Here is a 27,803-nt window from a genome sequence, read left to right as displayed (position 1 = left end):
AAGCTCGGCCCTGAGCGCTGCTCTCTGCCCGGCTGTGCGCCGGCCGCGCCCGGCTCTCGCGGTGCCCCTGAGCACAAAGCGACGAGATGAGATGGAAGTGTGAGTAGGAACCGAGCCCGTGGGGTGTTTAATGCGATCGCAAGTGTACGGAGCGGGAGGCAGCGTGCTGCCCCAGGCCCTGCTCTGCCAGTACGTCTACAAAAACGAGAAGCCTGCCCAGCAGATCCCAAATTGAGACGGATGGGGCTGAGGCTGAAGGCCCTGCATGTCGGGCAGCTCCTCCCGATGGGTGCTGGCATCAAGATGTGGCTGTGGCATGGAGCACAGTGAGGGAACCAACACGGGAGGGCTGCTGCACCCATCTGCTGCTGGCTCTGCCCTGGGGAAGCACCAGCCCAGGGGACACAGCTCTGCAGAAGTGGTGTTCAGTGGTTTTGTTACTGCTCCCCCCTGCTCGTCAAGTGCGTTGGTGGGGGTTGGGCAGCAGAGGTGCTCACATCACTCCAGCAGGTGCCAGCTCACAGCCAGTGCCACGGACACCCAACACACCCAGCCCTGAGCCTGGCACAAGTGGGGATGAAGTCCCTGCCTGCTCCAGGTGAGCAGCCAGCCCTTGGGTCAGGGATGCAGCAGAGGTTACAAATGTCTCCATCTCCTCCAAGTGCACTCAATCAACTTCCAGGAGCTGGGAGGGGGGGAGGGGAGTATTCACACAGCTGGGGGTAGTGGTATGTAGCAGGAGAGCTGGAAGGAGAGTGGTGTGCCCAGGAAGGGGAGCAGCAGGGCCCCACCCCAGGGAGCAGGATCGGGGTGTAGGCACTCAGGGGTCCCCGCTGTACTTGATGAGGTGCCCACTGAAAGTGATGTAAGTGTCATATTCATCACTGAAGACAGCGTTCTCACGCTCGCCCTTGTAGAGCCTCACCCAGACCTCATCCTGCTCGTGCAGCTCCAGCATGACGCTCTGGCTCTGCATGATGCTGCGGTCGCTCACCTGCGCATAGAGGATCACCACCTCGGCCCCATTGCGCATGATGTGCAGGTACGTCTCCTTCTGGTTCCAGGTGTGCACGTTCAGGCTGAAATAGTAGATCCCAGGGACGTAGCAGTAGAACTTCCCCGTGAACATGTTGAAGTGGTCGTAGAGGTTGACAAACTCCGTGTCGAAGATGAGGGTTTGGTAGTAGTCGTTGCTGTGCAGGGGTTTCTTGCGGCCCACCGAGAAGGCAGCGTAGTGGCTCTTGCAGCGCTCCCCCGGGGCACCCGCGCTGCCCTTCTGTCCTTTGGGCCCCGTGTGGCCCCTGCTGCCGGCCACCCCTGTCTTGCCGAACTTCCCCTGCATGCCCCGCTCACCGCGTTCCCCCTTCTCACCTGGCAGAGCAGAGGGGATGGTTTGACACCAGTTCCATCTCCCACCCAGCGGTGGGAGTGAGATAGGTGCCGGGCTGCAGGTCTGGCTGTGGGCAGTGCCCCACAGCCCTCACCTTTCAAGATGGTCATGTTGATCTGGGGCTGGTACTGGGGGTAGGAGAAGCGGTGTTCGGGCGGCTCGCAGCAGCGGACGCAGTGGGGCCGTGGGGGCAGCCCCTCCTGGGCACCGCTGTCCTTCTGCTCCTGCGCGGCCCTGGGGAGGGCAGAAAGCAAAGCGCAACAGGAGCTGCGCGTAGGGGCCGGGCCCCTCCTGGCACCAGGAGCTTCCCCATCCCCAGTGGGAGTACCTCTGTCCCCACGGCCCTCTCACCTGACTGCATGGTGCTTGGACGGAACCTCCTCGGGATCCGCTGGATGCTGGTCAGGGTTGGAGCTGGTCTGGCTGCTCACAGGGTTGGGCAGCAGCAGGCAGGAGAGCAGCAGGACTCTGAGTGTCCAAAGCCCCTCCATGCTGCAGCAGCACCCTGTGAGACACCAGAGTGACTGAGAGGAATGGCAAAGCCCAGCAGTATCCAGAGTGGGCAGGGGGCAGGTGGAGATCAGGGCGCTTCAGCAGGGTTGGGCTGGTGGGAAAGAACAGCATGGGAGCAGGAGGAGAGCAGCAGGGCACAGCCCAGCTATGGGGCTCCCTGCCAGGACCAGCAGCTGTGGGGTCCAGGCAGGGTTCTGAGCTTCCCACCTCCTGGCCAAGGGACAGGGCTCGTGGGTCCACCCCAAGTGCTGTGTTCTGTCCCCAGGAGTTGTTTGTCCTGCACTGCCGTGTCAGCCTGTCTGTGCCCTGCACTGTGCCCAGCACAGGCTCTGGTGCACCATGTACCAGCACAGCCATACTTCCAGCTCTGAAAATGGCTCTTCCTGCAGCAGTCTTCCTCCAGCAGAGCCCACGGCAAGGGCAAATGCATCTCTTACAGCTGCAGAGACTATCTGTAACTAAATGGCTGCTTTTATCCACCTAAGCCCCCATACCTCAATGTGCTCCAGAAAGTACCTATTCATGGGGGATCCCAGACTTGCCCATAGAGGTCTGCATCCCCCACTGAATGCAAGCATCCTGTGACAGCAGCTGCCATGCTCCAGGAGCTGCCAGCTCCCAGTCCTTATGCCTTGGTTCTTTGTGGGGTTTGCAAGGGAATCCAAACTGCTTCTCCTGAGCCTCAAGTGCTGCTGGTGGCCCTGGCCAGAAGCCAGCCACTGGCAGCTGGGAGTACACATCCTGATGGGGCCAAAGCTAACATCAGCGATAGTGAGTGGCACTGCAGCCCAGCCCTTCCTCACCTTATCACTGCCATATCAGCTCTGAGGCATGGTGCAAGCACCCTACACTGTTCCTTATGGCCCCAAAGGCACCAGGAGAGCATGTGGCACCTCCCTGCTGCTGGACACCCACGGCAGCACTGGTGAGGTGGTCTCCTGCCAGGGCACAGCTCTGTATGGCCAGGTCTGCAAAGGGTCCCTTGTGCCACAGTCCATCTCCTGGGCGTGAGCTGGGCAGTGGGGTCCTGATGAGAAGAGGAAATGGGGGCCCCGCTGGACTTTTAGGCAGAATCCAACAGTTTGGTGAATGCTGCTTTCAGAGCCTGGGTCCTTAGTTAGCGATGGTCAGGGTGGAACTGCCTTGGGGTGGGCTGTCTGTGGGCTGCATGGACCAGGACAGGCGTACTCCAGAAGCGGGAGCAGAGGGCATTTGAGGCCAGGATTCCTGGCTCGTGAGTCATGTTCAAGGAACAGGGAAAGGGCGGAGGGATGGGGAAAAGCTCCAAAGGGCTTTCCCTCTGCACCAGCCCTCTGCAAAGGGCCCATCCCTTCACACACTTCCCCCACACCCACCCTGTCCCAAGGAAGTCTTGGAGCGGGGCTGCCCTCAGCTTGCTGCCCACTGCTGGAAGCAGAGCTGGTGGCACCACGGGCTGTGTGGCACAGTGGGCAGCCTGGCACCGCCGCCTAATCGCCATGCCCTGGCCTGCCACCTGCCCACACTCGACTCTGTGTGCCAGGGAGAAGCAGCACAAGTAGGGCAGCCCAGGGCTTGTGTGCAGATACCATCCTGGGAGCTGAGCCCTGGCTCTCTTCTCCCTGCTTGGCTCCAGCTGTGCCAGCCATATGCCAGTGAGTGCAGCTCACAACCTGCTGTGCTGCTGGGAACCCATGGCTTTTCCCCTGCTCTGGGCCCACAGTATGCAGGGCTCCTATTGAGCCAGACGGCTCCCTGGGACCCAGAGTGGGCTCAGCCCCAGGAAAAGCATAGCTTCACAGGAGACCGCTCAGCAGGGAGAAGAAATCCTTAGCTAGGATGTTCCTACTGAGAAAGGCAGCTCGTTTCCAAGCTGTCTCAGGGCTGGAAATGGAGGCGAGCGTGCCATGCACACACAGTGCTGCCAGCAGTGTGGTGTGCCCGTGGGCAGCATGCTGAGCTCCCAGCCCTGAGCACGTCTGCCTCTGCACCCCGCAGGCATGCCGGGCAGGCAGCACGCGTCTCTGCACGGGCATACATAGTCTTGCTGAAGGGACTCTGTTTTTTCCTGTCAGGGTTGGATGCTCTCCAGGAGCGGTTTGGAGATTTAAATTCAGTGGCTGCTAAAGCCTTGGGACTGCAAGTCAAAACATCCTGAAAACATTCCAGGCAGCATTAAAGGCGAGGATGAAAGAAGAGCAAATGCCGGGGGAGGAGCGAGGGGGCTCAGTGCACAGGGGGGTCTAGAGGCAGCAGGACCAGCATGCCTACCTTGCCCTCCTGCTCACCGGCCATGGATACAATCCTTTTTGAGCTGCAGCTGGAGATAAGACGCCCGGCCTTTTGCCACAGCAGCTGGGACATCTGTGGAGCTGTCTGCAGATCAGGAGTAGCCCAGACCGCAGGCAGCAGGGTGGGAGCAGTATGGAGCAGCCAAATGCTGACAGAGAGGTCGCAACCCTCCAGCTCCCACAGCGCCCAGCAGCACCAGGAGAAGTTGTGCCACCAGTCCCTGCAGAGCTGCACCGGGTTGGCCGGGCGCTGGATTTGATGTGCTCATGGGGTGTTTTGGTTGCAAGGCTCAGAGCTGGGGCTTCAGCGCTAATTCCCTCCCAGTGCCTGCCCCCCGGTGCTGCTGCAGGTTGAGCTGTGCCCCTCCAACAACATGCGAGGCTTCAGCCCCGCAGTCCCCACCATCCTCCTGCAGGCGGGACAGGGTACAAGCCTGACTATCCAGAGTGAGGGTGGGGCCGGGCCCCCAGGCCCAGCAGCGATGCCACAGAGCCCTATGGCACGCACAGATGCGCACACAGCAGCGCTCATCCCTGTGCCTGCAGGTGACTGACCCCCAGCCCTGCCCCACACCTACCTCTGGGGCAGGGCCGCTCTCTCCCCTTGCCGCCTTTGCTGCTCTGGGGCATTGCGTGGTGCCGCGCTGCCAGACCCCTCGGTGTGGGGCAGAGCCTGCCCCTGTGACAGCCTCCTCTCCTCCTATGGCCGGACGGAAACGCACTTCTGGAAGGCAGAGGAGGAGAGCGAAGCAGCGGGACGAGCACGGCGCAGCCCTCCCACTGCCAGATGTGGGCCCAGCGCAGGCGGACGGCATTAACCATGTGTGCACCCCGCGCCTGCCAGCACCAGGGAACGTGGGTGTCTGTGCCAAAAAGCAGCTCCAGATGCGAGGGGCAACGTGGAGGGCAGTGCCTGGGGGCTGCGGCTGTCCCACGGCACGGAGCCACGGCTCTGCCCTGTGTGCAGCACTCCGTGGAGCCCTAAGCAGGGATGCACCCTGAGCACGGTGCCGGGCGATTTGCCACCGTCTGTGTTGGACAGCGGGGTTTGTCCCCGCACAGCACAGCTCGGCCTGGGGAACGGGGTCCGTGGGGCGGCCGGCCCAGAAGGGACCGCGGGCGGTGGGAGCGCGGCGGCTGCCCGGGGACACGGGGCCAATGCCGGGCAGCCTCGCGCTGTGCCCCCGCCGCGCTACAAGCACCGCTCCCGCTGTCTCATCCACTGCCACGGCCTCAGTGGGGCTGGGCCGCGTGTCCCACTCGGCCCCTCTCGCCCCACCCGCGCCGGCTCGCAGCGCAGGCCGCCCCGCGGCTCCCACCGCGGTCCGCTCCCGGCCGGGCCGCACGGCGCGCTTCACCCCCGCGACGCCGCGCAATGAGAGCGGCCGCGGAGCGCGGGGGCTGCTGGGAGCCGTAGTTCTCCCCGCCGCTCTGCGCGCCCCGCGGTATTTTGGCCGCTGTCCGTTGCCGTAGCGGAGCGCGGGGGCTGCCGGGAGCTGTAGGCGGTGGCTGTCGGTGGCGGGGGAGGCGGCGGTTGCGCTCGGGCGGCGGCGCGGTGAGCGAGGGGCCGAGGGGCGGCGGGGCCGGGGGCGAGACGGCTGCGGTGTGCGGTGTGACGGCTGCCCGGGACCGGTGCGTGGCGGCGGGGTACCGAACGCTGCTGTTCGAGGCGGCTGCGCCGGGATCGGCGACGGGGAGCCGCCGGCCGGGGGCCACGCGCGGGGCGGGGGGCTCTGAGGCTGCGGCGGGTCGGGGCGCGGGCGGCGGCCGCCGGGGTGGGACGCGGAGCCGCCGGGCCCGCAGCGCCCCGTGCGGTGCCACTGGCCGGCCCCGCGCTCAATGCCGCCTCTGTCCGCGTCCCGGGGCCGCCTGAAAGGGCATTGAGGGACCGCGGGAGCGCCACCCGGCCCTGCGGCGTGGGCACGGCCCGGTCCGGGGGTCCCTGGAGCCGCGGTGTCCCCGGGGCCGGGCAGGGCGTGGGGGGCACGCGGTGCGTCCCTGCGATGGGCACGGCGGGGCAGCGCAGCTTTGCCCGGGGGTAGATGTGACCGGGGCGAACCGGGCCGACGGGGGCTGCCGCATCGTAGTGTTACGGTGCTGGTGCGGGCAGTGTTTGTGGCTGTAGGCCCGGCTGTGCACCCCGCGGAGCCGGGCGCTGCACTTCCTGGTCAGGTGTCAGCATCCTGCTCGGGCGGGGCTGCCACGTGTCCCTGCTGTCCCCGCAGGAGCAGGGCACGCTCACCAGCACAGCTCTGCACTCCGGAGGTGAGGGCTGTGCTGGTCATCACTGCGTGCAGCTATAAGCCGGTACCCTTTTCCTCCGTGGGTGAGGATGCTGCTGTGAGGATGCCCAGCACACACCCATGGGCTCGCTCCGGTCTGGGATCGATGGGGAACATGAGGGGCTGAGCATGACAGAAAGGCTCCTGCAGCAAAGCAGCCCTTTGAGGTCCACTGCTTCACCGTGAGGCTGTGCCTTGCTGTCATCCCCGAGCACAGCGCTGGGCTCCAGCTCTCACCTGCTCTTTCCTCGCTGCCAGGCTCTCCTCGCCCGCAGGCTGATGCCCGTGTCGCCCTGCCATGAGTCTATGAGCCCGCTGCGGATCAGCGTGGGTAGCCTGCCCGTCCTTGCGTCCATGACCAAAGGTGCCGACCCCCGCTTCCGCCTGCGCTGGAGGGCCATCGTGCTGTCCTCTGCCTGCGTGGGCTTCGTGCTGCTGCTCTTCTGCCTGCACCGCTCCCCACCAGCACGGCCCATCCCGCCCAACCCGCACGGCCGGCACCTCCGGCTGCAGGTGGAGGATCGCTACAATGACACCTATCCACTGTCCCCACCCCAAAGGAACCCCGAGGGCGTGCGCTACCGCATCGGGGTCATTGCGGACCTGGACACTCAGTCCCGGGGCTCTGAGGAGCACACCTGGTTCAGTTACCTGAAGAAGGGTTATCTGGTGCTGTCGGCCAGTGGGGACAGTGTGATGGTGGAGTGGGATAAAGAGGAGAACGTGCTGCAATCCCATCTGGCGGAAAAGGGCCGGGGCATGGAGCTCTCAGAGCTGGTTGTCTTCAATGGGAAGCTGTACTCCGTGGATGACCGGACTGGGGTGGTCTACCAGATCGAGGGCAACAAGGCGGTACCCTGGGTGATCCTCTCGGATGGGGATGGCACTGTGGGGAAAGGTGAGCCCCGTAACACCCTGCTCACTGCCTGACCTACGCACACATGGCAGGGGGACTTTGTCTCTTTGCACCTTTTTGTCATTCTGCAGGGCTTGGGGGGGCTGTGTGCAGTGCTGAGCTGTGTTGCGTGGTGCTGGGAGGCTGTAGAGTACCCTGATGTCACGTGTGGCCGAGTCTTGGCACAGCTCATGCTGCTCTTTCCACTGCAGGCTTCAAGGCAGAGTGGCTGGCAGTGAAAGACGAACACCTGTACGTGGGGGGCCTGGGCAAGGAGTGGACCACCACCACGGGTGAGGTGGTGAATGAGAACCCCGAGTGGGTGAAGGTTATTGGCTACAAGGGCGATGTGAGCCACGAGAACTGGGTGATGAACTACAATGCACTGCGGGCTGCGGCTGGGATCCGACCCCCAGGTATGGAGCTCCCCCTTGTTGCTGCATGCCCCATGCCCTGCCCGGGTTCTCCTCACAGTTGGTGGGACCGGTCTCTGGAGGATGGCATGGCCAGAGTCACATCCAGCAGCTGTGTTCCCTGGGCCAGAGGTGCCCCTGCCCTGCTCTGGGGGGTGGAAAGGGGCTGGCACTGGGCAGGAAGAGGTGGAAACATTCACAGCTTTGGCCTTCGTATGTCTGTCCTCTGCTGCAGCATCTTTTGAAGCAAGGATGGTTGGTGTTGGTGTAGGGGGATGTCCCTGCAGCATGGCAGGATCCTACATGTCCTACACTGACAGACCCTGCTCCCTGCTGCAGGTTACCTGATCCACGAGTCGGCCTCCTGGAGCGACACGCTGCAGCGCTGGTTCTTCCTGCCGCGCCGCGCCAGCCACGAGCGTTACAACGAGAAGGCAGATGAGCGGCGTGGCACCAACCTGCTGCTCAGCTCCAGCCAGGACTTTGGGGACATCACAGTGGGACGTGTGGGTGAGGTGGTTCCCACTCATGGCTTCTCTTCCTTCAAGTTCGTCCCAGACACAGATGATCAGATCATCGTGGCACTGAAGTCGGAGGAGGACAATGGCAAGATTGCCAGTTACATCATGGCCTTCACGCTGGATGGGCGCTTCCTCCTGCCTGAAACCAGGATTGGGAGTGTGAAATATGAGGGCATTGAGTTTATTTAACAGACTTGAAACCAGAGGGGTGAGGGAGGATGGGAGGGCGTGGGCTGGGCCCTGTTGGTGTGCTCAGAACAAGGAGCACACAGTGTGCCTCCCGATCCAGGGACGCATGAAGCACTCCAAGCTCTGTAGTTGGCGTCCCGTGTAAAGCACTGGCTTTGCTGCAGCCCGCATGGTGCGAGTGTTTCGGCAGTGGCACCTGGTGGCAAAGGACTGCCACCACAGGGTGTTGCTCCCTGCCATCAGCCCAGGCTCAGCTGCTGAAGCAGTCAAGGCAGTGAGGTTTCCCTGCACTGCAGGTGTTGGTCCGGGGTCTCTGCAGGGAGTCATTGGCTCTGGTGACAGCCACGCTCTGGATCTGCAACCAAGGAGGGAGCTCAGCTCCTCTGCCCCTGTGCCAGCCTGATGCCCAGGGCACTGTCCTCACATCCCTGCAGCTATGGTGCTGCAGCTGTGGAGCCTCTCCTGACCTTCCTGGGGGTGGGCTCTGACCTGGGCCCTGGGACCCCTCCACACTCACAGCGTGTCCTGGGAGGAGAGGCTCTGCTCTGTGTCCCCAGCATCTTACAGGAGCACAGAGGGTATGTGTGTGAGACAAATATCCTCAGGAGAGGAGTGGGTTTGAGGGGGGCCACAGGCCAGGTCCTACCCTGTTTCTGGCTCCCTCGGGGTTCAGGGTGTTCACTGGGGCCATGACCACAGCAGGGTGACAGCAAGGGCAGGGCGAGCTGAGACATCACAGCTGTGGGGGATTTCATCAGGATGTTTCTCACTGTGTTAGCTGTTTTTCCTTCCCCTTTTGCATAAATGGTGCAGCAAATGTGTCAGTAACTGTCTGCTTGGTCATTGTGTTCATGGGAAGGCCTCACGGGGAGAGTCCCTTGGGAGGTACTGTGTGCCCTCTGCTCCCAGCCTGGCTCACCAAGGCAGGTGGAGGCCTCACAGCCACCATCCTATGCAGGGTCGTGTCATCCCGCCTGCTGTGCAGACTGAGTGCAGGGCTGTGAGGGGACAAACACATCAGAACCTGCCTGGCTGCTCCCTGCAGTGGTGCAGGATGCAACCTTTCTTCTTGCAACACCACTGTGGTGCCCTCAGTGCACCGGGCTCCCAGCAACGCTTGGGCAGAGGGCTGCAGGCAGTGGCCTTTGGCTCAGTTCATTGCTGAGTGGCCACCTAGTCGCTCCAGGCACTGGGGGCAGCTCAGAACTGGGCTTCGGAGGGCTGGGGCTGGGCTGAGGGGTCCATTGGCATCAGCCCCCCTGTGCCACCCCTGCCTGCCCCAGCACTGATCAGGGACTGGTGGTGCTCGGGGAGCAATGGCCCTGTTCTGGGGGGGTCTCACTGTGATGGGCTGGGGCCTGCTGTGAGCTCAGTGGGGCTGCCCTCTCCCATCCCCCTTCTCTGCCCCTGTTTTAGTGTCCAGCATCTCTGGAGCTCTGCGGAAGGAGCGCACGCAGCTGGACATGTGTTTCCGCTTAGCCCCAACAACAATGACTCACTGCAGGGCACTGTGCCCTAAGCACACACATTTGTCTGCCCTGCAGCACAGCCCTGACCCTGGTGCTTGGCCTCGTTCTGCAGACCTCAGACTGCTGTTGCTCCCTGCCCACGTCAGCTGCTGTTGTGCTCCTCTCTCCTCACCTGCACTGTGCTCAGCCCAGTCTGGAGACAGTGGCTCTACAGCACCTATCTCCTCCGCATCTCATAGGCAGCGGGCCCTTGTGCTGTGTCCTCTCCACCCCTGCCCTCATTCCAAGATCCCACCTCACCCTCCAGGCTGCCAAACCCCAGGTACTGGGTGGCTGCTGGGGCCATATGGCACAACCTGGGCTGGGCTGCACAGTCCCTTTGCTCCCCCGGCCCCACTGAGCACTTGGAGAGAGTGTCCACTGCCACAGTATTTGCCCAGAGCCCATTGCCATCATTCATGCTACCTCCCACACTCCCTGCAGGCTCACGCAAGGCTTGGACCGGGCTCAACTGCCCACGTTTCAGTTGTTTCTTCTCGTCCCAAAGGGCAAAAGCTCTGCACCTCCACCAGATGCGAGCAGGGCAGCTCTGTGGCTCAGGAGCAGCTGGCATCGCTGCAGCACTGCTGTCCTGCCAGCACACCTGCAGTGCCCGGCTCAGCTGCGCCCAGACGCTGTGTGCCCCCGCGCAGAGATAGAGCTGGGGCTGCCCTCGCTGGGATGGTGGCAATGCAGAGCTGCAGCTGTGCGACAGGTACAGAGATACCGGCAGCATCGCAGGACTGGATGGGCAGATTTTGGGGGCGTGCTGCGGGCACGAGGGAGAGACCCGAGGGCAGCGGCGCATCGTAGAGATGCAGAGCCCCGTGAGCGGGGGAAACGGGGCGGTGGGCGGGAGGGGGGGGGGCACGGGCTGCAGGAGGAGATGAGCTGGAGGAGCAGGAAGGAGAGGAAATGCTTGGGCACAGACATAATGCGGCCCTCCCTGCAATTTGCCGCTCCGCTCGGCGCGGGCCGGGTGCCAGCGGTGCGAGCCGGGCCCGGGTCCCGTGCCGCCGCCCAACGACCGGAGCGGAATCCGCCCGGTCCCGGCGCCGCCCCGCGCCGTCCGCTCCGAGGCCCCGGCCGAGATGAACGGCGGAGGGGCCGCGGCCGTGCCGGGATGCGCGGGCGGGGCCGGGCCGGGCCGGGGGGCCGAGCTCGGCGCGGAGCCGGATCCTGCGAGGGGCGGGAGCACAGCCGGGCTGGCCCCGTGCCATGCAGAGGAGGAGCAGCGAATCCCCGGAGCACATTAAAAAGCGAGGCTTAGCGGCAGCCAGGGGAAGAAAACACCTCCATAGAAGGCAGCGGAGAGCGGCGGCTGCAGCAGCGCCCGCAAAGCCGCTCGGGGGGCCGCGGCGGCGGACCCAAACTTTCCGGCGGCGGATCGGGGGCTGGGCGGCTCGGCCGGGCCGGCGGTGGATGAGGCTTTTTGGGGCGCGTCGCTGAGCCGCAGCCGCCGCACGATGCCCGGGGCCGCGCTGCCCAGCCTGCTGGCCTGGCTGGCGGTGCTGCTGCTCGGCAGGGCCCGCCCGGCCGACGCCTGCAGCTGCTCGCCCATCCACCCGCAGCAGGCCTTCTGCAACGCCGACGTAGGTGAGCGCTTTGTCCCCGCGGGGCCCCGCCCGGCCCCGCACAGCCCCCCGACGCGGGGCAGCGCCGCGCAAACTTCGCGGTGGGGGCGGCGGACGGAAAGTTGGCGCGGGGCGGCGGGTCGAATGGACGGACGGACGGACGGGGCTGCCGCGCCGGGCCCGGCCGAGCACCGCAGCACCTGCACGTGTGCGGGTCCCGGGGGTGTGTCGGCGGCCGGGAGCGGTGTGCCCGCCCGGTGTGTGCCCGCCTCTCCCGGCCCATCGCCGTGCCCCGGGGCCGGGCGCGGAGTGCGGTTCCTCCCCTGCGTCCCACGGCGACGGGCCCGGCCGCGGCACGTCGGGTGGGAGCGGGACGGTACGTGGCAGCGCGGGGAGCTGACGGCCCCGGGGGAGCGGAGCGCTCCGGTTCCGCTCACAAAGCGGCGCTTTGCCGTAGGCAGCGGCCTGGAGCGCTCAGCCAGCAGCCGGCCCAGAGCAGCGCCGGGCTTGGTCACCTCCCGTCTGTTCCTTATTTCCAGGCATTTCCTTTCCCCCGTCCCACTTTGTTCGGCTTGGATGCTGCTGAAAGGGAGGGCTTGGCAGCGCCGGGATCTGGATTCCTCTTTCGATGAATAATGCCCTTATTAAATTTTAGCATATTAAACAAACAGACCGGCCCCAGTTCCTGCCGCCCTCCTTGGCGGGGCCGTTCCCAGGCCCAGCTGGAGAGGTAACATTCCCAAGCACTTATGCAGCCCGTGCCCTGCCCCATCCCCTGCTCCGGATCCAGGATGTGCTGGCAGACCCCAACCCCCTCCCCCCCCCGCCCTTTGCAGACCCTGCTTGTGACGTGAGGGTAAATCCCGCAGTGCCCCATTGCTGCCAGGCCCATACAGCTCAGAACATAGTGGGGTGTACTGAGGATGGAGAGGTGCCACACAAAATGGAGTGCTGAATTTCCAGAGCTGCTGCCGAGCCAGTGACCCCAGAGCAGCAGATTGCCCGCAGCGAGGCTGAGCCTCCATCACACTCACGTCGGGGTCATCCTTCCGGGCCACTTGTGACTCACACTGCCATCCTGGGGTGCCGGCTCACCCATGACTCAGCTGCTGAGTCACTGCTGTCTCGGCATTCCCGGCTGTCTCAGCAGTCCCAGGAAGGGCAAAGCGGGGGCTGGTTGTGGCTGCCCAACAGGTGTCAGCTCCCAGGCAGCCTGATCCTGGCTGTGCTGTCTCTCGTGCCGTCACCACCAGCTCCAATCCATATCTCCCTCACAGATGATGTGGATGGGATTTGTCTGCTCTGACCCCAGCTGGGGACGGTGCTGGGTGCTGGCTGGCAGCAGGGTTTGATCCTGGCAGGAACTCACAGCCTCCCATGCAACAGGAGCCTGTCCTGCTGCCTCTGACCCTGCCCTTTGGCTCCCTTTTTGTCTTCCCTCTGTGCTGGGAGGCTCACGGCCAGCTCCTCCCCAGCACAGAGCCAGCCTGGGCCTGGGAGCCACTGCCGCTTGCTGTGCCAGGGCTGCTCCTCTCCTGCTGCTGGCTGCCCTGGGGCCAGGCTGCTGCTGCCACATGGGTCCTTCTGTGCACCCACATCTGCCTGTGCCCCCCCAGGGCCCATCTGCCTTCGCTCACACCTGGCAGCCACTGATGAGGCACCATTCTGTGATCCAGAGTGGGGCTGGAGCCCAGGGCCATGCTCACAGGTAGCGCCATAGTAAGGCGAGATGCAGCTCTGTCTTGGGTTGTGGGCTGAGGGTCACGTCACCGTGGCTGGTGGCCTTGGGGCTGGTGAGCCAGCCTCTCTGCTCGTGCTTCCTGGCCTGGGAGATGGGCAGCAGTTTTCTAGAAGACTTGAGGGCTCTCTGGGTTTATGTGTGTGTGGGGTGACAGTGTCCCTGTGTGGCTGCTGGGGTTTGCTCTGCCCGCGCTGCTCAGCCCTCTGGCAGAGATGTGGCTGGGCTGAGGCTGCAGCAGCAGACTCTCTCCTGCTTTGCTTGCTGTCTGCAGCATGGAGATGCAGAGGGTGAGGGAGGTGATACTTGGGCTGTGTCTTTGGCCCCATGCAGCAGTGAAGTCCCCAGCAGCAGTGTTTGGCAGTGCCGAGGGTGATGGGACAGCTGTAGGGTGGGTGTTTGGTACCGGGGATGGGTGACCCTTGGATCCAGTCCCTGGCAGCACTGTGCCAATTCCAGCAGTTCCGAGCCATGCTGCCTTGGGATGGGCTGAGCAGCGGGGGCTGGTGGTGGCTGGGGACGGTCTTGGGGCAAGGAGGTGGTTTTGGGGCAGAAGTGAGACCTCTCTCTTTGGGTGGCACCTGGTGCACCCTGCTGTGCCCTGAGCGGGTGAGGGGCTGCCGGCCCCGGGGCCGCCCTGCTGCTCTCAGTGCCGCTGCCTGCCCACCGTGCAGCCGATGCAGCAGGGCTGTGGGCTGACTGCTCGGGGCCGCCGCTGATTGGGCCCCATCCCACTCCGTCAGAGGCCAGGATGACGCACGCAGCGATGGGGAGTGCTGCGCTCGGAGCAGCCGCGCAGGCTGGGGATGAGCGGGGCCTGGCGTGGGCACTTCCTCCTGCAGACACAGCCCTGTGGGGCTGCTGGGGCTGGGGCTGATCCCCACGTGCGCCCTCAGGAGCTGTGATTGCGAGGGGAGCACAACCATAGCTGCACCTCCATGCTCAAGCTGCTCCCACATCCCCGAAGCCTTTGCGTGCCCAAAGCTCCCTGACTTCATGGTCGAGTGGCAGTGCCCTGCTGTGCCCCAGGGGCTCAGGCAGGTGCCCGGTGCTGGGACTTGGTGGGGCTGGGGTGGTGGAGTCCGTCCTGGGGACATCTTGCTGTGTTCTGCCTCTGTTGGTGCCGTGCTGTGCTGGGGTGACCCTGGAGCTGTGCCCACAATGGGGCTGGGTGGCAGCGGGCATTGCTGGCACTGGCACCCAGCCCCTGTGCTCCAGTAGCTGCCAGCAGCCCCGAGAAGGGAGCTTTGTTCCTCGGCCATTCAGCCCGGGAACGCTTCCCGTGCTCTGTGGGCACTGATGCTTCCCAGGCGGCCACAGGCGGGGGCCGCGCGCTGGGGCTTGGGGTGGGACGTCCTGGGAAGGGGCTCTGCTTGCAGTGTGTCGGGCTGGGAGGGAGTCCTTGGGGACTGAGGTGCTGAGGACACCTGGGGCTGCTGCATCTCCCTGCATTGTCTCAGTGGATGTTTTGTGCTGATGGATGTCACCCTATGCCCGCAATCCCTCTTTGTGGTCACATACAGGGCAGAGCCGTGCAGGGTTGGATGTGTCCTAGCACAGGACCATTCCTCACTGCATGTTGCATGGGGACCACGGTGCCAAGGGATGTCCTGTGCCTTGCAGGCCCTGCTCCGGGCCTTGGGCCACGTCCAGCCCAGCCTGGTCAGCGTGGAAAGCTGCCACTGCCCACCGGCTCCCGGCGAACACCCACTGTGCGCGTGCCGGCACGTTCCTGGGGGGTCTGCGGGCAGTGAGGGCTGATCACTGTAGAGATGGAGCCCACTGCTGGGCTGGGGGAGGCTGCTGCAATGCGGGCTGGGGTGTGGGGTGCAGGCACTGGGTGCCCTCGCTCTGTGCCAGGCAGGTGCTGTGTGCGTGCAAGCAGCACCGGCGCTCAACATCCCGTGATTTCCCTGCTGCGTGCTGCTGTTATGTGGGGCTGGGGCACGGGAAGGAGCCCGTGCAGAGCTGTGCTAAAGGACTGCAGGCAGCCAAGCAGCCCCTCTCCATCCCAGGGCCTGCTCCCGCTGTGCTAAAGCTGCGGGCTGTGCTGAGTCAGCGCCGTGAGGTCAGCGCAGCGTTATCGCGGTCACTTGGCTCCCAGCCCTGCGTGCCCCAGGGCAGCGGGTGGGGGGCTGCCAGCAGGCAGGGGCCGGGGCGCTCTGAGGGCGCAGCTCAGCTGTGCTTATGCAGCAGCTGTTGTGCAGAGTGGCGAGTTAAAGGCAGACACCGCAATTCCTGCCCGCGCTGAGGAAGGGCTTTGGCAGATGGTGATGGGATGGTGAGGGACGCGCCAGTGTCACGCTGTGTCTGGGGATATGCGGGAGCCTCTGGGTTGGTTCTTTGAGCTCCACAGAGACCTGGGGAGGCCCGGGGGCCGCTCCCAGAGCACCCACAGCATGCGCTGCCGTCACCTCGGGGGCACCTCCACCCGCGTGTCCCCACCTGGGCGTCCCCATGCGTCCCTCCCTCTCCCTGCTCTGGTTTCTGGCCTGCTGAGGAGCTTGGCTGCGCTGCTGGGGTCTTGGCGGGGAAAGCACAGCGCAGCCGTCCCCTCCACAAAGCCGCACTGTTCAGAACAAATCCGCCTAGAATTGGGCTGCATTTTTGTCAAGTGATTCATCAGCACGTGAATGGAAACGGCTGGAGCCCACTGAACCAGCAGCCGTCCCCCACGCCTGCACTGCACCGCGGGCAGCGCTCGGCTCTTCGGGTGTGTGCGCCTTCATCGTGGCACAGAACAGAGCTGTGGGGCTCTGTGGGTCAATCCTGTGGCACAGGGAGCAGGGGCTGAGCTGCTCCAGTTGGGGCTCAAATGGGTGGCAGGCACGGCAGCTTTGGCACGGCAGCTTTGGCTGTCCTGACCTGCCTGCCTCGGTCTCTTCCCCATCCTCTTCTCCTTTCCAGAGTAAACTGAGTCAGTGCTGATGGGTGCACACGTGGGGCAGTGCCATCGCTGACCTTCAGCCCAAACAGCTGCACTGTGTGCCCACCGCTCGCCCCACTGTATTTATAGAGCGCAACCGGATCAGCTCTGTGCTGCGCCAGGTGACAGCAGGCAATGGGGCCCTGCACACGTCTCCATTGCACGCCAGCACCTCTCAGTGGGGACATGACTGCCATTCCCAGCTCTGGGCACAGGGCTGGCTGTGACCTGTGCAGCTGTGGGTCAGGGTGAGCCTCTCACCAGTGAGGTCAGTGCCACGTGCCGGGCACTCACGTGTGGCTCTGTGTCCTTGTGCTGCGCTGGAGGGGTGACACTGAGACCTTCCCATGGCACAGCTCCCTGCCCTCTGCTCGCCCTGGCTCTGGGCACTGCGGCTTCATCCCTTGCTGCGGTGCTGGGGGCAAAGCAATGTGTACAGGTTTGTCTGTCCCGGGGCAGAGCTGTGTGTCCTGCTGTGCACCTCTGGCAGTATTGCTGCAGCGGTGGGTGGGCAGTGCCTGCATGCATGCTCTGCCTATGCCCACCTCACCAACCAGGCTCACATCCCCATGCTGCAGGTGGGATGCTTCCATCCCCCACTCTCCTGATTGGGTGCTGCTGTGCAGGGGGAGCCACGTTTTGCACGGGTCTGGCCAGCACCCCGGGCTGCATCCCCAAGGGAACAGTGTGCACGGAGAGCAGCTCCACGTGGCTCCAGAGCAGAGAGCTGTGGGGCCTGTGGCCATGCTGCTGCAGTGAGCTCACCCAGTCCCTCACCTTGCCAGGTTTTCTCACTGCCCCAGGCTTCGGTGTTCTCCTGCAGCTGCCTGGGTTATTTTCACAGGCTGCGAGGGCAGGAAGCAGCCCAGGGAGGATGCAGTTTTTGTGCTTGCATGATTTGGGGGGGTCCATGTGCCAGTAGCCAGTGGCTGGCAGGGAGCTGTGGCCGGACACCTCTGTGACTGTATGGTGCAAAGGCAGTGGGCACCGGGTGGGTCGGCCCTGTGTTGGTTGCTGGGGGCTCCTTCCTCCTTCTACACCTGGAGGTGAAGCTGCAGTGAGCTCCCACTGCCCTTGGATCTCTCCATTATACTGGGCCACACAAGCGCTGGGCTGGGACATGGATTAATTAATGGTGGTGGACAAATAGTTCTCCCAGGGTACTGTTGGTGGGAGGTGGTCATGCTGTTCCTCTATGTGAGGGACGCTTTCCTGAGGGCTGGGCTACCAGATGGGGCAGAGCTGGAGCTGGGGGGCTGTGCTTGTGCCCCCAGCACCTGCCCATATCCGTGCCCTTCCCCTGCAGTGATCAGAGCAAAGGCCGTCTCTGCAAAGGAAGTGGATTCAGGGAACGACATTTATGGGAACCCCATCAAGCGAATCCAGTACGAAGTGAAGCAGATCAAGGTACAGGGCAGGCACCATGGGGTGGGCAGGGGGGTGGGAGGTGCTGCTCACACCTACTTTCTGTCCTCAGATGTTTAAGGGCCCCGATCAGGACATCGAATTCATCTACACGGCGCCGTCCACAGCAGTGTGTGGGCAGCCTCTGGACACAGGAGGCAAGAAGGAGTACCTGATTGCAGGTAGGAGTGGGCACTGACCCACGTCCGAGGGGTAGTTGGACCCCAGCAGCCCCCTGGTGTGTGTGTGAGCAGCTCTGTGCGGCCTCTCCCCAGGCAAATCCGAGGGCGATGGCAAGATGCATATCACGCTGTGTGACCTGGTTGCCACCTGGGACTCACTGAGCCCCACCCAGAAGAAGAGCCTCAACCAGCGGTACCAGATGGGCTGCGAGTGCAAGGTGAGTGCCCCGACCCAGGACCAGCACCTGGAGCATCCCTGGGGGTGGGTGGGGGGCTGCAGGGATGGGCACTGACCAGCTCTGCCCTGCACAGATCTCACGCTGCCTCTCCATCCCGTGCTTCGTCTCCTCCTCGGATGAGTGCCTCTGGACAGATTGGGCGATGGAGAAGATCGTGGGCGGGCGGCAGGCCAAGCACTACGCCTGCATCAAGAGGAGCGACGGCTCATGCGCCTGGTACCGCGGCATGGCCCCCCCGAAGCAGGAGTTTCTCGACATCGAGGACCCCTAAGCCAAGCGAGTGCATTCCAGTAGCCAGTAGAAAAGCCCAGCGAGATGTTAGACTGGTCCACGCCGACATCGGAGCCTGGAGACAGCATGAAAACCCACACAGCCCCGAGGGGCTGCAGGGCACGGAGCTGCCATGTGTGCGTAGGGCGGGGGGGGGTCACTGCACCGCTCACACCCTGCACCACGTGCACCCTGCAGCAGGCAGGGCAGCCCCATTCCCTGCAGGCTGAATGCTGGTGAGCAGCAGCAGCAGCTGTCCCCGGTTTACAGGGGCCCCACTGCCAACTGCCCAACACCAGGGCCGTGCTGTCCCCATCCCATCCCTTGCTGTGGGTGCAGCTTGGCACCGCCTGCTCCCACCCAAGAAGTCGTGGGGCTCTCACCCACTGTAGCCCTTAGGGACGGGATTGGGGTCACCCAGTGGCCCCAGGGGGGATGGCTGCAGGACACCGACCCCACACCCCCTCTCTCTGAGCCATTTCCCCCACACACGGCCGGCCCCGGCTTGGGGTGTTTTCATGCTTTGCGTCCCCATAGGGTGACGATGTGGCACTGGACCAGTCTGGGCAACTTTGACGTGTTAAAGGAAAAAGTGAATGAAAAAGAAAGAAAAAACAAAACAGAAAAAGAAAAAAAAAAAAAATCCCACCCACCCTCTAATCAGTCCCATATAGGACTCCCGTTCGCTTCTGTATGGTTATATCATATGTGACATTTACTCCTGTCTCTGCTGGTAGCCTGTCTCTGAGTTAATACCCCCACTGTTCTGCCATCAGCTCTATCATTCCCGTGCTGTGATTTTTTTTGTTTGTTTTTTTGGTGTTTTTTTTTTGTTGGTTTTTTTTTTGTTTTGTTTGTTTTTATTTCCCTGTTAGGTGTTAGAATTGCACTTATTTTTGTAAAGGGGCTCTGCAGCGGGGCGGGGGGGGTTCATGGAGGGGCTGTGGGGCAGTGCCCGGGCAGGCCCCGGCCCCCGGCCCCCCCCAGCCCCCCAGAACTCCCCGGAGCTGCTTTAATTTATGGCCGTGGCCCCGCTCCGGGCCAGCAGCTCGATGTGGTGTATAAAAAGAAGAAGAAAAACAAAAGCAAAAACAAACAAACAAAAAAAAAAAAAAAAAGGAAAAAAAAAAGACAAAAAGTTTACGTATAGTTATTTTCAGATCTCTGCTTGATAAGTATTAAAGTAAGATGTATCTAACGTGCAGCCGTAATTTAAAGCTCGGGCTGGGGGGCTGGGGGGGCCGGTTGTTCCATCGCGATGTTTGCGGGGAGCTGCGGACAATAAAGACACTGACGGACCCCGCGGCTCCGCCTCCTCTCTGCAGCCACGCCCACCGGGAGGCGGGGCCAGTTGGGGGCGTGGCTAGTTTTGGTCCCGCCCCTCAAAAAGGGGGTGGTGCGGAAGTGGTTCGTGGCGGCAGCGCCGCGCGGGTGCCGCCCATTGAAGGCGGTGACACGTGCGCGCGGCGGGGACCCGGATGGTGCGTGCGGCCGCGCCGGGCCGAGCGGGGCCGGGCCGGGCCGCGCCGCGCCGGGCCGGAGCCGGAACAGGGGCCGGAAGTGCGGCGGGCGGCTGAGGGGGGCGGGGGAAGTTCGGAGCCCTTGAGCTCCGTGCCGAGCCTCTCTGCGTGGGGTCGCTGCGGAGCGCCGGTACCGGGCGGGGCAGCACGTGGCGGGTGGCGGAGGGGCTCAAGGTCGCGGGTGGCAGCGAGCGGGGTGGGCGGCGGACGGGGAACTGGGCCGGGGCTGGGGGGGACCGGGCCTGGAGGGCCGGATCGGGCCGCTCCTCGCGGCGCTCTCCGCTCACCCCCCGCCCCCAGCCCGGCCCCGCGATGCCGATCGTGGAGAAGCTGCGGGAGGCGCTGAAGCCGGGCCGCAGGGAGCCGAGCGAGGACGGGGAGCTGGGCCGGCTTCTGGCCGCCTCGGCCAAGAAAGTCCTGCTGCAGAGGATCGAGTTCGAGCCTGCCAGCCGCGGGCTGTCTGGGCAGCTGGAGCTGCTGCGGGGCAAGTACCGACCGTTGAACGCCAGCGCCGGGCCCGCCGCGCCCCGTCCGCCGCCCCCGGAGGGGCCCAGCAGGAAGCACGGTGCGTGCCGGGCTGTGGGGGATGGGGGTCCCGGTGAAGCCCTCCGCCCGCCGCTCACCACCCCCATCCCTCAGGCGGCGATCACGGTCCCGGGGATGGCGTCCCCGCGCCGCAGAAGGTGCTGTTCCCCGCCGAGCGGCTCTCCTTGAAGTGGGAGCGCGTGCAGCGGGTGGGCGCCGGGCTGCACAACCTGGGCAATACCTGCTTCCTCAACGCCACGCTGCAGTGCCTCACCTACACGCCGCCGCTCGCCTGCTACCTGCTGTCCAAGGAGCACAGCCGTGCCTGTGAGTGGGGTGGGGGACAGTGCTGTAGGGCTGGGTGGGTGTGGGGGGGCTGCCCTGGGCTGGGTTGGCCCCCGATGAGTGACTGCCATGTGTGGGGCAGAACCCGGCTGCCTGAGGTGGCTGCTGGTGGCACAGGAGAGCGGAGCCCCATTCATAGGGATCAAACAGCCCTGCCCTATATACAGACCTGCTGGCTTGTCTGGGAGGTGTCGGTGCCCTGTGTGCCACCCTTACAGATGGGTGTTTTCATCTGCAGTGTTATCTGTGACCTAGGCACTGCCAGCTGGTGTGTCACATGCTTGTCCTTGTCCCCTGGGCTGCACCATGTTATAGCATGGCACTCATGGGGAGGGCTGTGCTGAGTGGGAGCAAGGATTCCCACACACCGTCTCCATCTCTGCTGCGTTTGTCCCTAGCGTCCTTTCCTCTCTCCTTCTGCAGGTCACCAGGGAGGCTTCTGCATGATGTGCGTTATGCAGAACCACATGATCCAGGCTTTTGCCAACAGCGGCAACGCCATCAAGCCGGTGTCCTTCATCCGAGACCTCAAGAGTAAGGATGGGTCCTTCCACGCTGTGCTCCCCCGCTGTGACTCATGAGGCTGGGACAGGTCCTGGCAGCGAGTGGCTCAGAACTGATTCATGGAAGCTGAGCTACCACAGGACCACATGGGGCTGCCCCACAGCTTGGCTCTGGGGCGGGGATAGAGGCTCTGTATCCCTCTTTTCCTTGCAGAGATTGCCCGGCATTTCCGCTTTGGCAGCCAGGAGGATGCGCACGAGTTCCTGCGTTACACCATCGATGCCATGCAGAAGGCCTGCCTGAGCGGCTGCACCAGGTACACGCAGCTCTGAGTATTGGGGCACTAAGGCCATCTCTGCTCCGTGATACAGCCCTGGGCTGTGCCCTGTGTGTGACCACAGTGCTGCTGTGGGGCTGGGACCGAGGGCACCAGCATTGCCTCCACCTTCAGTGCAAGGCTCCGAGCTGCAGCTGGAAGCAGCCGTGCTCGGAGAGCATTGGGTGCACACAGCCTGGTGCCCCACCGAGCTCAGACACCGGCAGCCACAGAGCAGCAGAATCGCTGCATCTTCCCTGTCCTCCCCATGGTCTGCTGAGCAGGGCTGTAGTGTAGGGGACACAGGAGTGGCCCTCAGGGGTGGCTCTTGCATCGTGATGCAGAGAAGCAGTGTGACATGTGGCGTTTCTCTTCCAGGCTGGATCGCCAGACCCAGGCCACCACGCTGGTTCACCAGATCTTTGGCGGCTACCTGCGGTCCCGTGGTGAGTGCTGCTGCTGGGCTGTGACCTCAGGACTGTGGGCTGCTGTTAACCCAAGAGCCCTGTGCTAAAAATCTTTTGGGAAGGTGGCCAAGCGTGTGTAAATCACCCAAAGCTGCACTTTCCCACTCCTGCCATGCCTGTGGGTATTGGCTCCCGTTGTGGCAATACAAAAAGCTGTTGGCTGCAGGTCCTTGGCTCTTTGTCACTCAGTGAAGGAACCAGTGCTTGCAGCTGTTAAGCAACAATTGCTAAGCCAGCAGCCTTCCTCCCTGCCAAGCTGCAGGCGCCCAGCAGAAATGCTGGTGTTGGCATCCCAGAGCCCAGACCCAGAGGGGGGCAGTGCTGGGCCAGGTGCAGATGTGGCAGAGTGCCTCACTGCTCTTTCTTTTGCAGTGAAGTGCTCAGTGTGTAAGAGCGTCTCGGACACCTACGACCCCTACCTGGATGTGTCCTTGGAGATCAGGGTATGTCAGTGGGCGTTGTGCTGTGGTGTAGCACGGACAGATCATGCATGCCCTGAGCTCTGCCCTGTCCTTGCAGCAAGCTGCAAACATCGTGCGGGCACTGGAGCTGTTTGTGAAATCAGATGTGCTGAGTGGGGAGAATGCCTACATGTGTGCCAGGTGAGTGGGGTCCCATGGTGTGGGGTAGTGGAAAACAAGTGCGGTGCAGAGGCAGCCCCAGCTGAGCTGTGGGACATGTGGCCGTGATAGAGCCAACCCCACTCCAGCTGCCTGTCTGGGAGGGAAGGCAGCAGCAGATGTGGCCATGCCCTGATGCCTGCTGTCAGAGCGATCGATTCCATGAGGTGTGTCTCAGCTGAGGGCAATCACCTGGGTGTGGAGCAGCTTGGATAGCTGGAGCTCTTCTGTGCAGGTGCAAGAAGAAGGTGCCAGCCAGCAAACGCTTCACTATCCATCGAGCCTCCAATGTTCTCACACTCTCACTGAAGCGTTTTGCTAACTTCAGCGGAGGCAAAATCACAAAGGTGAGAGTTGGGCAGTGCAGGGCTGAGGCTGTGCCCTGGCTCACTGGGTCCTGTCGCAGCACAAGGTCTGCTACAGCCCAGTAGTGTTCCCTGGGTCATGCTGCAGGGCCAGGGCTGTGCTGCGGAGTTTGCTTCCTCCCAGCACCTTCCTCACTGCAGCCTCAGCCAGGGGAGAGCTGGGTGCTCTCTATGGAGAGGGATCATAGAATGGTTGGAGCCGCTCTTGCTGTAGCGAGAAAGACTGCTGAGACATCCTCTCTGCACAGGATGTGGGATACCCTGAGTTCCTGAACATCCGCCCCTACATGTCCCAGAACACTGGCGATCCAGTCATGTATGGGCTCTATGCAGTGCTGGTGCACTCGGGGTACAGCTGCCATGCAGGACACTACTACTGCTATGTGAAGGTGAGCCCTGGTGGCACCTGTGGGATACTGCAGTGTGTGGGAAGGCTGCTCAGCGGGTGCACATCAAGGAGTTTGGAGCACGATGCTGTGTTGCAGGGGGTGCTGGTGCTGCTCTGGGCAGGGCCTGACCCCAAGCTCTGCTCCTAGGCCAGCAATGGGCAGTGGTACCAGATGAATGACTCCCTTGTGCACTGCAGCAACATCAAGGTGGTCCTCAATCAGCAGGCCTACGTGCTATTTTACCTGAGGTGAGGTACCTTGTGCCCCCTGCCCTTCAGCAGCTCCTGTGCATTTTGAGGCCGGCACATCAGTCTGGGTGTTTGGCACAATGGCACGGATGCCACAGGGTTCACATTCTCCAGCCCTCCTGGCTGACATGTGCACTCTGCTTCCCCCAGGATCCCTGGCCCCAGGAAGGGCTCGGAGGGGCCCATTGCCAAAGCCAGCCCCAGCCACTCACCTGTTGTTTCTGATCAGACCAAGAGAACCGCAACCAACGGGCCCCTGCCGTCACCGCTTCTGGGCCGGGTGAGGCTGAGGGGGGTCGTGGGGGCAGTGGGCAGCACTCCGTGGGAGGGGTCTGGCTGTGCCTATGGCCCCCACAGCAGCCTGGGGAGTGCGGGCAGTGTGGTTCCATCCCCAGGGCCTCCCTTTGCTGACCGTCATTATTTCTCCTTGCCTAGAGCCCCGAGGTGCTGCCGGGCAGAAAGCTGTCAGGGCCAGAGGAGATTGGGGTGCCGGTGGCCCGCAGCTCGCTGGGTGCAGGGCCAAAGCTGTCCAATGGCTCTGCACCACCAAAGCCACCCACTGGGTCCCCGTCACCCAAACTGCCCCTCAGAGCCACCCAGGTGACACCGAGTGATGACACAGCCCGAAGGCCCAAGAAAACGCCGTCCCTACAGCAGCCTCCGGCACCAAAAGCATCTCCGGGCCCATGCGGCTCCAGCACCGCAGATCCACCCCAGCAGAGCCCCGGGGACAGCATGCAGTCCCCCACCTCGCCCAGCCCCGGCACCCCACAGCGCAGCTCCTGCAGCAGCGCAGCCCCCAGCCCCGCACACACCGCAGCGGGGGATGCAGCCAAAGCGACCCCAAAGGCCAAGAGCGGGGCAGGCAGCCTCGACCCCTCTCAGGACACAGACTGTGGCGCAGATCTCCCCGAGGGCTCCAGGCTGACGAAGCTGAAATCCGCTGCGCTGGAGCCGGGCAGCACCACATCACCACCCCCAGCCAAGAAGCTGGCACTGTCTGCCAAGAAGGTGAGCCCACACTGCTGCTCCGTGTCAGTGGGTGCATCTGGGGAGGGGCAGGGGTGGTGCTCACAGAGCTGGGCTCGGAGAACCCCCGGGCTGGATGAGCTGTGGGGCCAGGCCCGGCTACTTGGGGTGGGTTTTGCATCCCCATGGTGGGTGCGTTGGGGGGAACCGGCGGCGGTGCTGCTGCAGCTGGAGAGCTGCGGGCTGCTCCTGCCAGCAGCTGTGTGCTGTGCTTTCCATGCTTTAAATTTCCTTCCTTCCTTTTTTCCTTTGTGCTTCTAACTGAGAACACTTCTGATTCTTCTTCTACCCCCCCACTTCCCTTTCCCCCTCTGTGTCTGTTCCCCCTCCCCTTTCTCTGGGCTCCCCTTTTTATTTTCCTCCTCTCGGCTCACGGAACCCTTTCTGTTAGACCACCAAGTTTTTATTTATGTCGATAACTGCAGGGCAGCACCCCACGGAGGGCGAGCGGAAGTGACGGCCGTGTGCAGCCTGCTGGCCTTGCCTTCGCCACGGCCACTGCCCAGCCCTGGCCCTGCAGCAGGCCCAGGTAAGCGGGACAGGGATCCCCAGCCTCCTGCACCTGGAGCTTGCAGCACCTGGAGCTGGTACTTGCCAGGCAGTCTGGTATTGCTGAGACACTGCAGAACTCAACCCAGGTTCTGCAGCCGTTGCTCTGACTGTTGGCACTGTGCTGGCTCTGGCTATGCATTAGCATCTCCTGGCAGCAGGAGACTCCAGACAGGTCTGGCTCTTGGTCCAGGTCTCCGCTGTGCCTGTGCTGTAGCAGCACCCATGGGCACTGTGTGCAGCTCTTGGAGCAGGGCCTGGTTGTGCTTTCTTGGCTTGTGTCTGGGATGGAGCCAGGTGCAGGCTGAGCTCCTGCACCCCGGATGGGGAGGGAAAGGGGAGGTTCCTGCTGTCAGTCTGGCTTTTGGCTTGTTTCAGCCTCTGTTCCTGTCCTGCAGGCTGCCCTCCGCTCTCCCCCTGCCCAGCCCTGACACACCAGCCTTCAGCTTCACTCCCAGTGCAGCCCCCCAGCTCCCAGCCTCCCCCCTGACCAATGGGGCCCACCCCTCTCAGCACCATCCCACCCTCAGCGGGGAGCATGGACCCAGCCCTATGTCCACCAAAAAGAAGCAGAGAAAGCAGCAGCAGTCCAAAGCAGGAGGCAGCTCGCATGTTATGAATGGCTGTAATGAAGGCTGCAGCCCCCCGAGGAAGAGGAGGAACATCGCTCCGGAGGGCTCTATCCCAGGGAAGGAGGCGGCTGGCACAGGCAGGGAAGAGCAGGGCCCCAGTGGTTCTCCCAGCATGGAGCCCATCTCCCCCCTCAAGAAGAAGAAGAGGAAGAGAAGGCTGCAGGAGACCGAGGAGCGCTCCTCTGGGGCACAACCCTTGGGCAGGTGAGGCTCCAGGGGTGCTGGGGGGAGCCAACCCACTGAGCCTGTTGCCCAGTCTTAATGCCTGCTGCCTTCCCTAGCTCCAGGAGGGCTGACACAGAGCCCTTGTGGACAAAGCAGCAGCAGAGTCCTGAGCCCAGTGAGGGAGAGAGTGAGCATCGGAAGTGCAAGCAGAGGGAAAGTCTGGGCAACGTGACCTCAGAGCAGCCAGCTGCCATCTGTGCCCCAGGTACGGTGCCATGCTGCCTGCTGTGCCTGGTAAGGGCTCTTCCTCTCCATGTTTATGGCTTGATCTTCTATCGGGAAGGATTTCTCCCAGGTTCTCTCTGCTCAGTGTGTGTCCAAACATCTGTGTCTTCCATCTGGGCTTTGGGCTTCAGACCTTCTTAATCCCAACAGTCCCTTGGGGTGAAATCTGCCTTGGAGGTGGGGGTGATGTGGGACATCCCTCCTGCCTCTCCTCACCTGCTTTCCCCATAGCAGCAGCAGCGTGTACATGGGACAGCCTGGCCAGACATGGATGCAAACACGGTGCGGCTGCCCCAAGCACTGGGGTTGGCACACAGCCCCACAGCCCGGAGCGCAGCGTAGTGGAGGAACTGCTCAGAAATTCCTTGGACAAAGCTTATGGCAAGCAAGGTACAGCCCTGCGTACCGACTGGGGGGGTGTGCAGCCACGTGCCCCAGCCCTGCAGGGCCTCCTTGTGCAGTGCTGACATTGGCACTTCACAGTCTTGACCTGGGAGGGTGAGGTGTCAGCTGTCAGCCGCGATGCCATGCGAGATGCAGCGTGGGCCCGGAGTGAGACCGTCATTGATGAGTGGGACAAGGAGTTCGACCGAGGGAAGGTGGGTGCTGAGCTGCATCCTGAGGAGTGCAGGGTGGGGGGCTGTGACTTGACCTGAGTGCATTCCTTCTGCCTCTGCGCAGGTGAAAAAGGTTAAAAAGCTGAAGCGTGAGCGGAGGAGACACTTCAATCCTTTCCAGCAGCTGCAGAGCAAGCGCAACTTCTGGTCGGTGACGCATCCTGCCAAGGTGGCCAGCTTGAGCTACCGGCTGTGAGGTGAGTGAGCCTGGGGGCAGCGGGGGCAGCTGGTCCTTTGGGTGCTAACGCCATGCCTTGCCCCTCAGGTGGAATCTGCACCCCACAGCACTGGGGCTGGAGAAGGAGCCGTGCTTCCTCGGAGCTGCTGCTGCACCCTCGCTGAGGTGCCTGATGTGGGGGGAGGCTGCAGGATCCTGGCCAAGGATGCAGCCCTGTGGAGATGCATTCACATTCCCTGGGTTCCCCTAGGAGCAGGGATGTGGCTCTTCCCTCTGCCCTGCAGGGGACAAAATGCTGCCGGGCCCTGTGCTGCTGCCTCTGCCCCCACCGGAGGTGTGGGCTGCTCTCTATCCCAAGTCACTGCTGGAGCTCCCAGGGACCAGCAGAGCCTAGGCAAGGCTGTGGTCCCTTGCCTTCCAGTGCTGCTGTATCAGCCAGCCTGGGGGGCTGTCCCCCATCTTCCCCCCCGCAACCCCATCACCTCCGTCCTGCCTGGGGCTGGAGGGTCCCCCCCGCGCTGTGCCTGCAGCCCCCGTTGTGCCTCCAGGCTGCGTGTCCCCCTCCTCCCTTCCTGGGGAGGGGGGCACTGACCCTGATCTGTCAGAACTGGGCACCTTGGGGCTGGTGCCCCCCCCCCCCCAGCCCCATCCCCGCTGTGCGAGGCGCAGTGCAGCCGTTGGGTCCGGGCGGGCAATAAAACCACGCGCGTTTGTGAACCGAGTGTCAGCGGGCGG

General features: G+C 63.3%; 4 protein-coding genes across 11 annotated transcripts; 3 read left to right on the top strand and 1 right to left on the bottom strand.

Moving 5' to 3' along the window:
• Positions 1-98: 98 nt before the first annotated feature.
• C1QTNF1 (C1q and TNF related 1) lies at positions 99-4,973 on the bottom strand. 3 transcript variants are annotated; one of them, XM_010721325.4, is made up of 4 exons: positions 4,752-4,973; positions 1,742-1,994; positions 1,485-1,624; positions 99-1,371 (listed from the first exon to the last, which is right to left on the bottom strand). In XM_010721325.4, exons 2-4 carry the CDS (start codon positions 1,879-1,881, stop codon positions 821-823), a joined length of 831 nt encoding a protein of 276 aa, XP_010719627.2. In that variant the 5' UTR covers positions 1,882-1,994; positions 4,752-4,973; the 3' UTR covers positions 99-820. The 3 variants fall into 3 exon arrangements, with proteins under 3 accessions (XP_010719627.2, XP_010719625.2, XP_019477212.2); XM_010721323.4 differs by having other exon boundaries at positions 1,742-1,895; positions 4,752-4,972; XM_019621667.3 differs by lacking the exon at positions 4,752-4,973 and adding an exon at positions 4,154-4,246 and having other exon boundaries at positions 1,742-1,895.
• Positions 924-9,301, top strand: CANT1 (calcium activated nucleotidase 1). 3 transcript variants are annotated; one of them, XM_085240438.1, is made up of 4 exons: positions 924-1,042; positions 6,714-7,353; positions 7,563-7,766; positions 8,103-9,301. In XM_085240438.1, exons 2-4 carry the CDS (start codon positions 6,735-6,737, stop codon positions 8,471-8,473), a joined length of 1,194 nt encoding a protein of 397 aa, XP_085096564.1. In that variant the 5' UTR covers positions 924-1,042; positions 6,714-6,734; the 3' UTR covers positions 8,474-9,301. The 3 variants fall into 3 exon arrangements, with proteins under 3 accessions (XP_085096564.1, XP_085096565.1, XP_085096563.1); XM_085240439.1 differs by lacking the exon at positions 924-1,042 and adding an exon at positions 5,603-5,728; XM_085240437.1 differs by lacking the exon at positions 924-1,042 and adding an exon at positions 5,648-5,805.
• Positions 9,302-11,198: 1,897 nt separating this feature from the next.
• TIMP2 (TIMP metallopeptidase inhibitor 2) lies at positions 11,199-19,613 on the top strand. The gene is made up of 5 exons (XM_085240460.1): positions 11,199-11,577; positions 17,526-17,626; positions 17,697-17,805; positions 17,899-18,023; positions 18,118-19,613. The coding sequence occupies exons 1-5, from the start codon at positions 11,448-11,450 to the stop codon at positions 18,313-18,315; spliced, it is 663 nt and encodes a 220-aa protein (XP_085096586.1). The 5' UTR covers positions 11,199-11,447; the 3' UTR covers positions 18,316-19,613.
• Positions 19,614-19,667: 54 nt separating this feature from the next.
• On the top strand, positions 19,668-27,785 carry USP36 (ubiquitin specific peptidase 36). Of its 4 annotated transcripts, none has more exons than XM_085240411.1 (20): positions 19,668-19,795; positions 20,135-20,399; positions 20,474-20,686; positions 21,128-21,238; positions 21,422-21,524; positions 21,903-21,970; positions 22,364-22,434; positions 22,511-22,593; positions 22,847-22,958; positions 23,225-23,365; positions 23,513-23,613; positions 23,764-23,893; positions 24,049-24,624; positions 25,068-25,171; positions 25,590-26,027; positions 26,105-26,253; positions 26,505-26,663; positions 26,757-26,872; positions 26,955-27,087; positions 27,156-27,785. In XM_085240411.1, exons 1-19 carry the CDS (start codon positions 19,793-19,795, stop codon positions 27,084-27,086), a joined length of 3,075 nt encoding a protein of 1,024 aa, XP_085096537.1. In that variant the 5' UTR covers positions 19,668-19,792; the 3' UTR covers position 27,087; positions 27,156-27,785. The 4 variants fall into 4 exon arrangements, with proteins under 4 accessions (XP_085096537.1, XP_085096536.1, XP_085096535.1 ...); XM_085240410.1 differs by having other exon boundaries at positions 19,710-19,964; positions 26,508-26,663; XM_085240409.1 differs by having other exon boundaries at positions 19,711-19,964.
• Positions 27,786-27,803: the final 18 nt, after the last annotated feature.

Source organism: Meleagris gallopavo, chromosome 20 (assembly GCF_905368555.1).
Source record: "Meleagris gallopavo chromosome 20, MGAL_WU_HG_1.1, whole genome shotgun sequence".
Classification (NCBI taxonomy): domain Eukaryota; kingdom Metazoa; phylum Chordata; class Aves; order Galliformes; family Phasianidae; genus Meleagris; species Meleagris gallopavo.
Note: the sequence above shows the minus strand (reverse complement) of the source record. Positions and strands in the feature narration are given on the sequence as shown.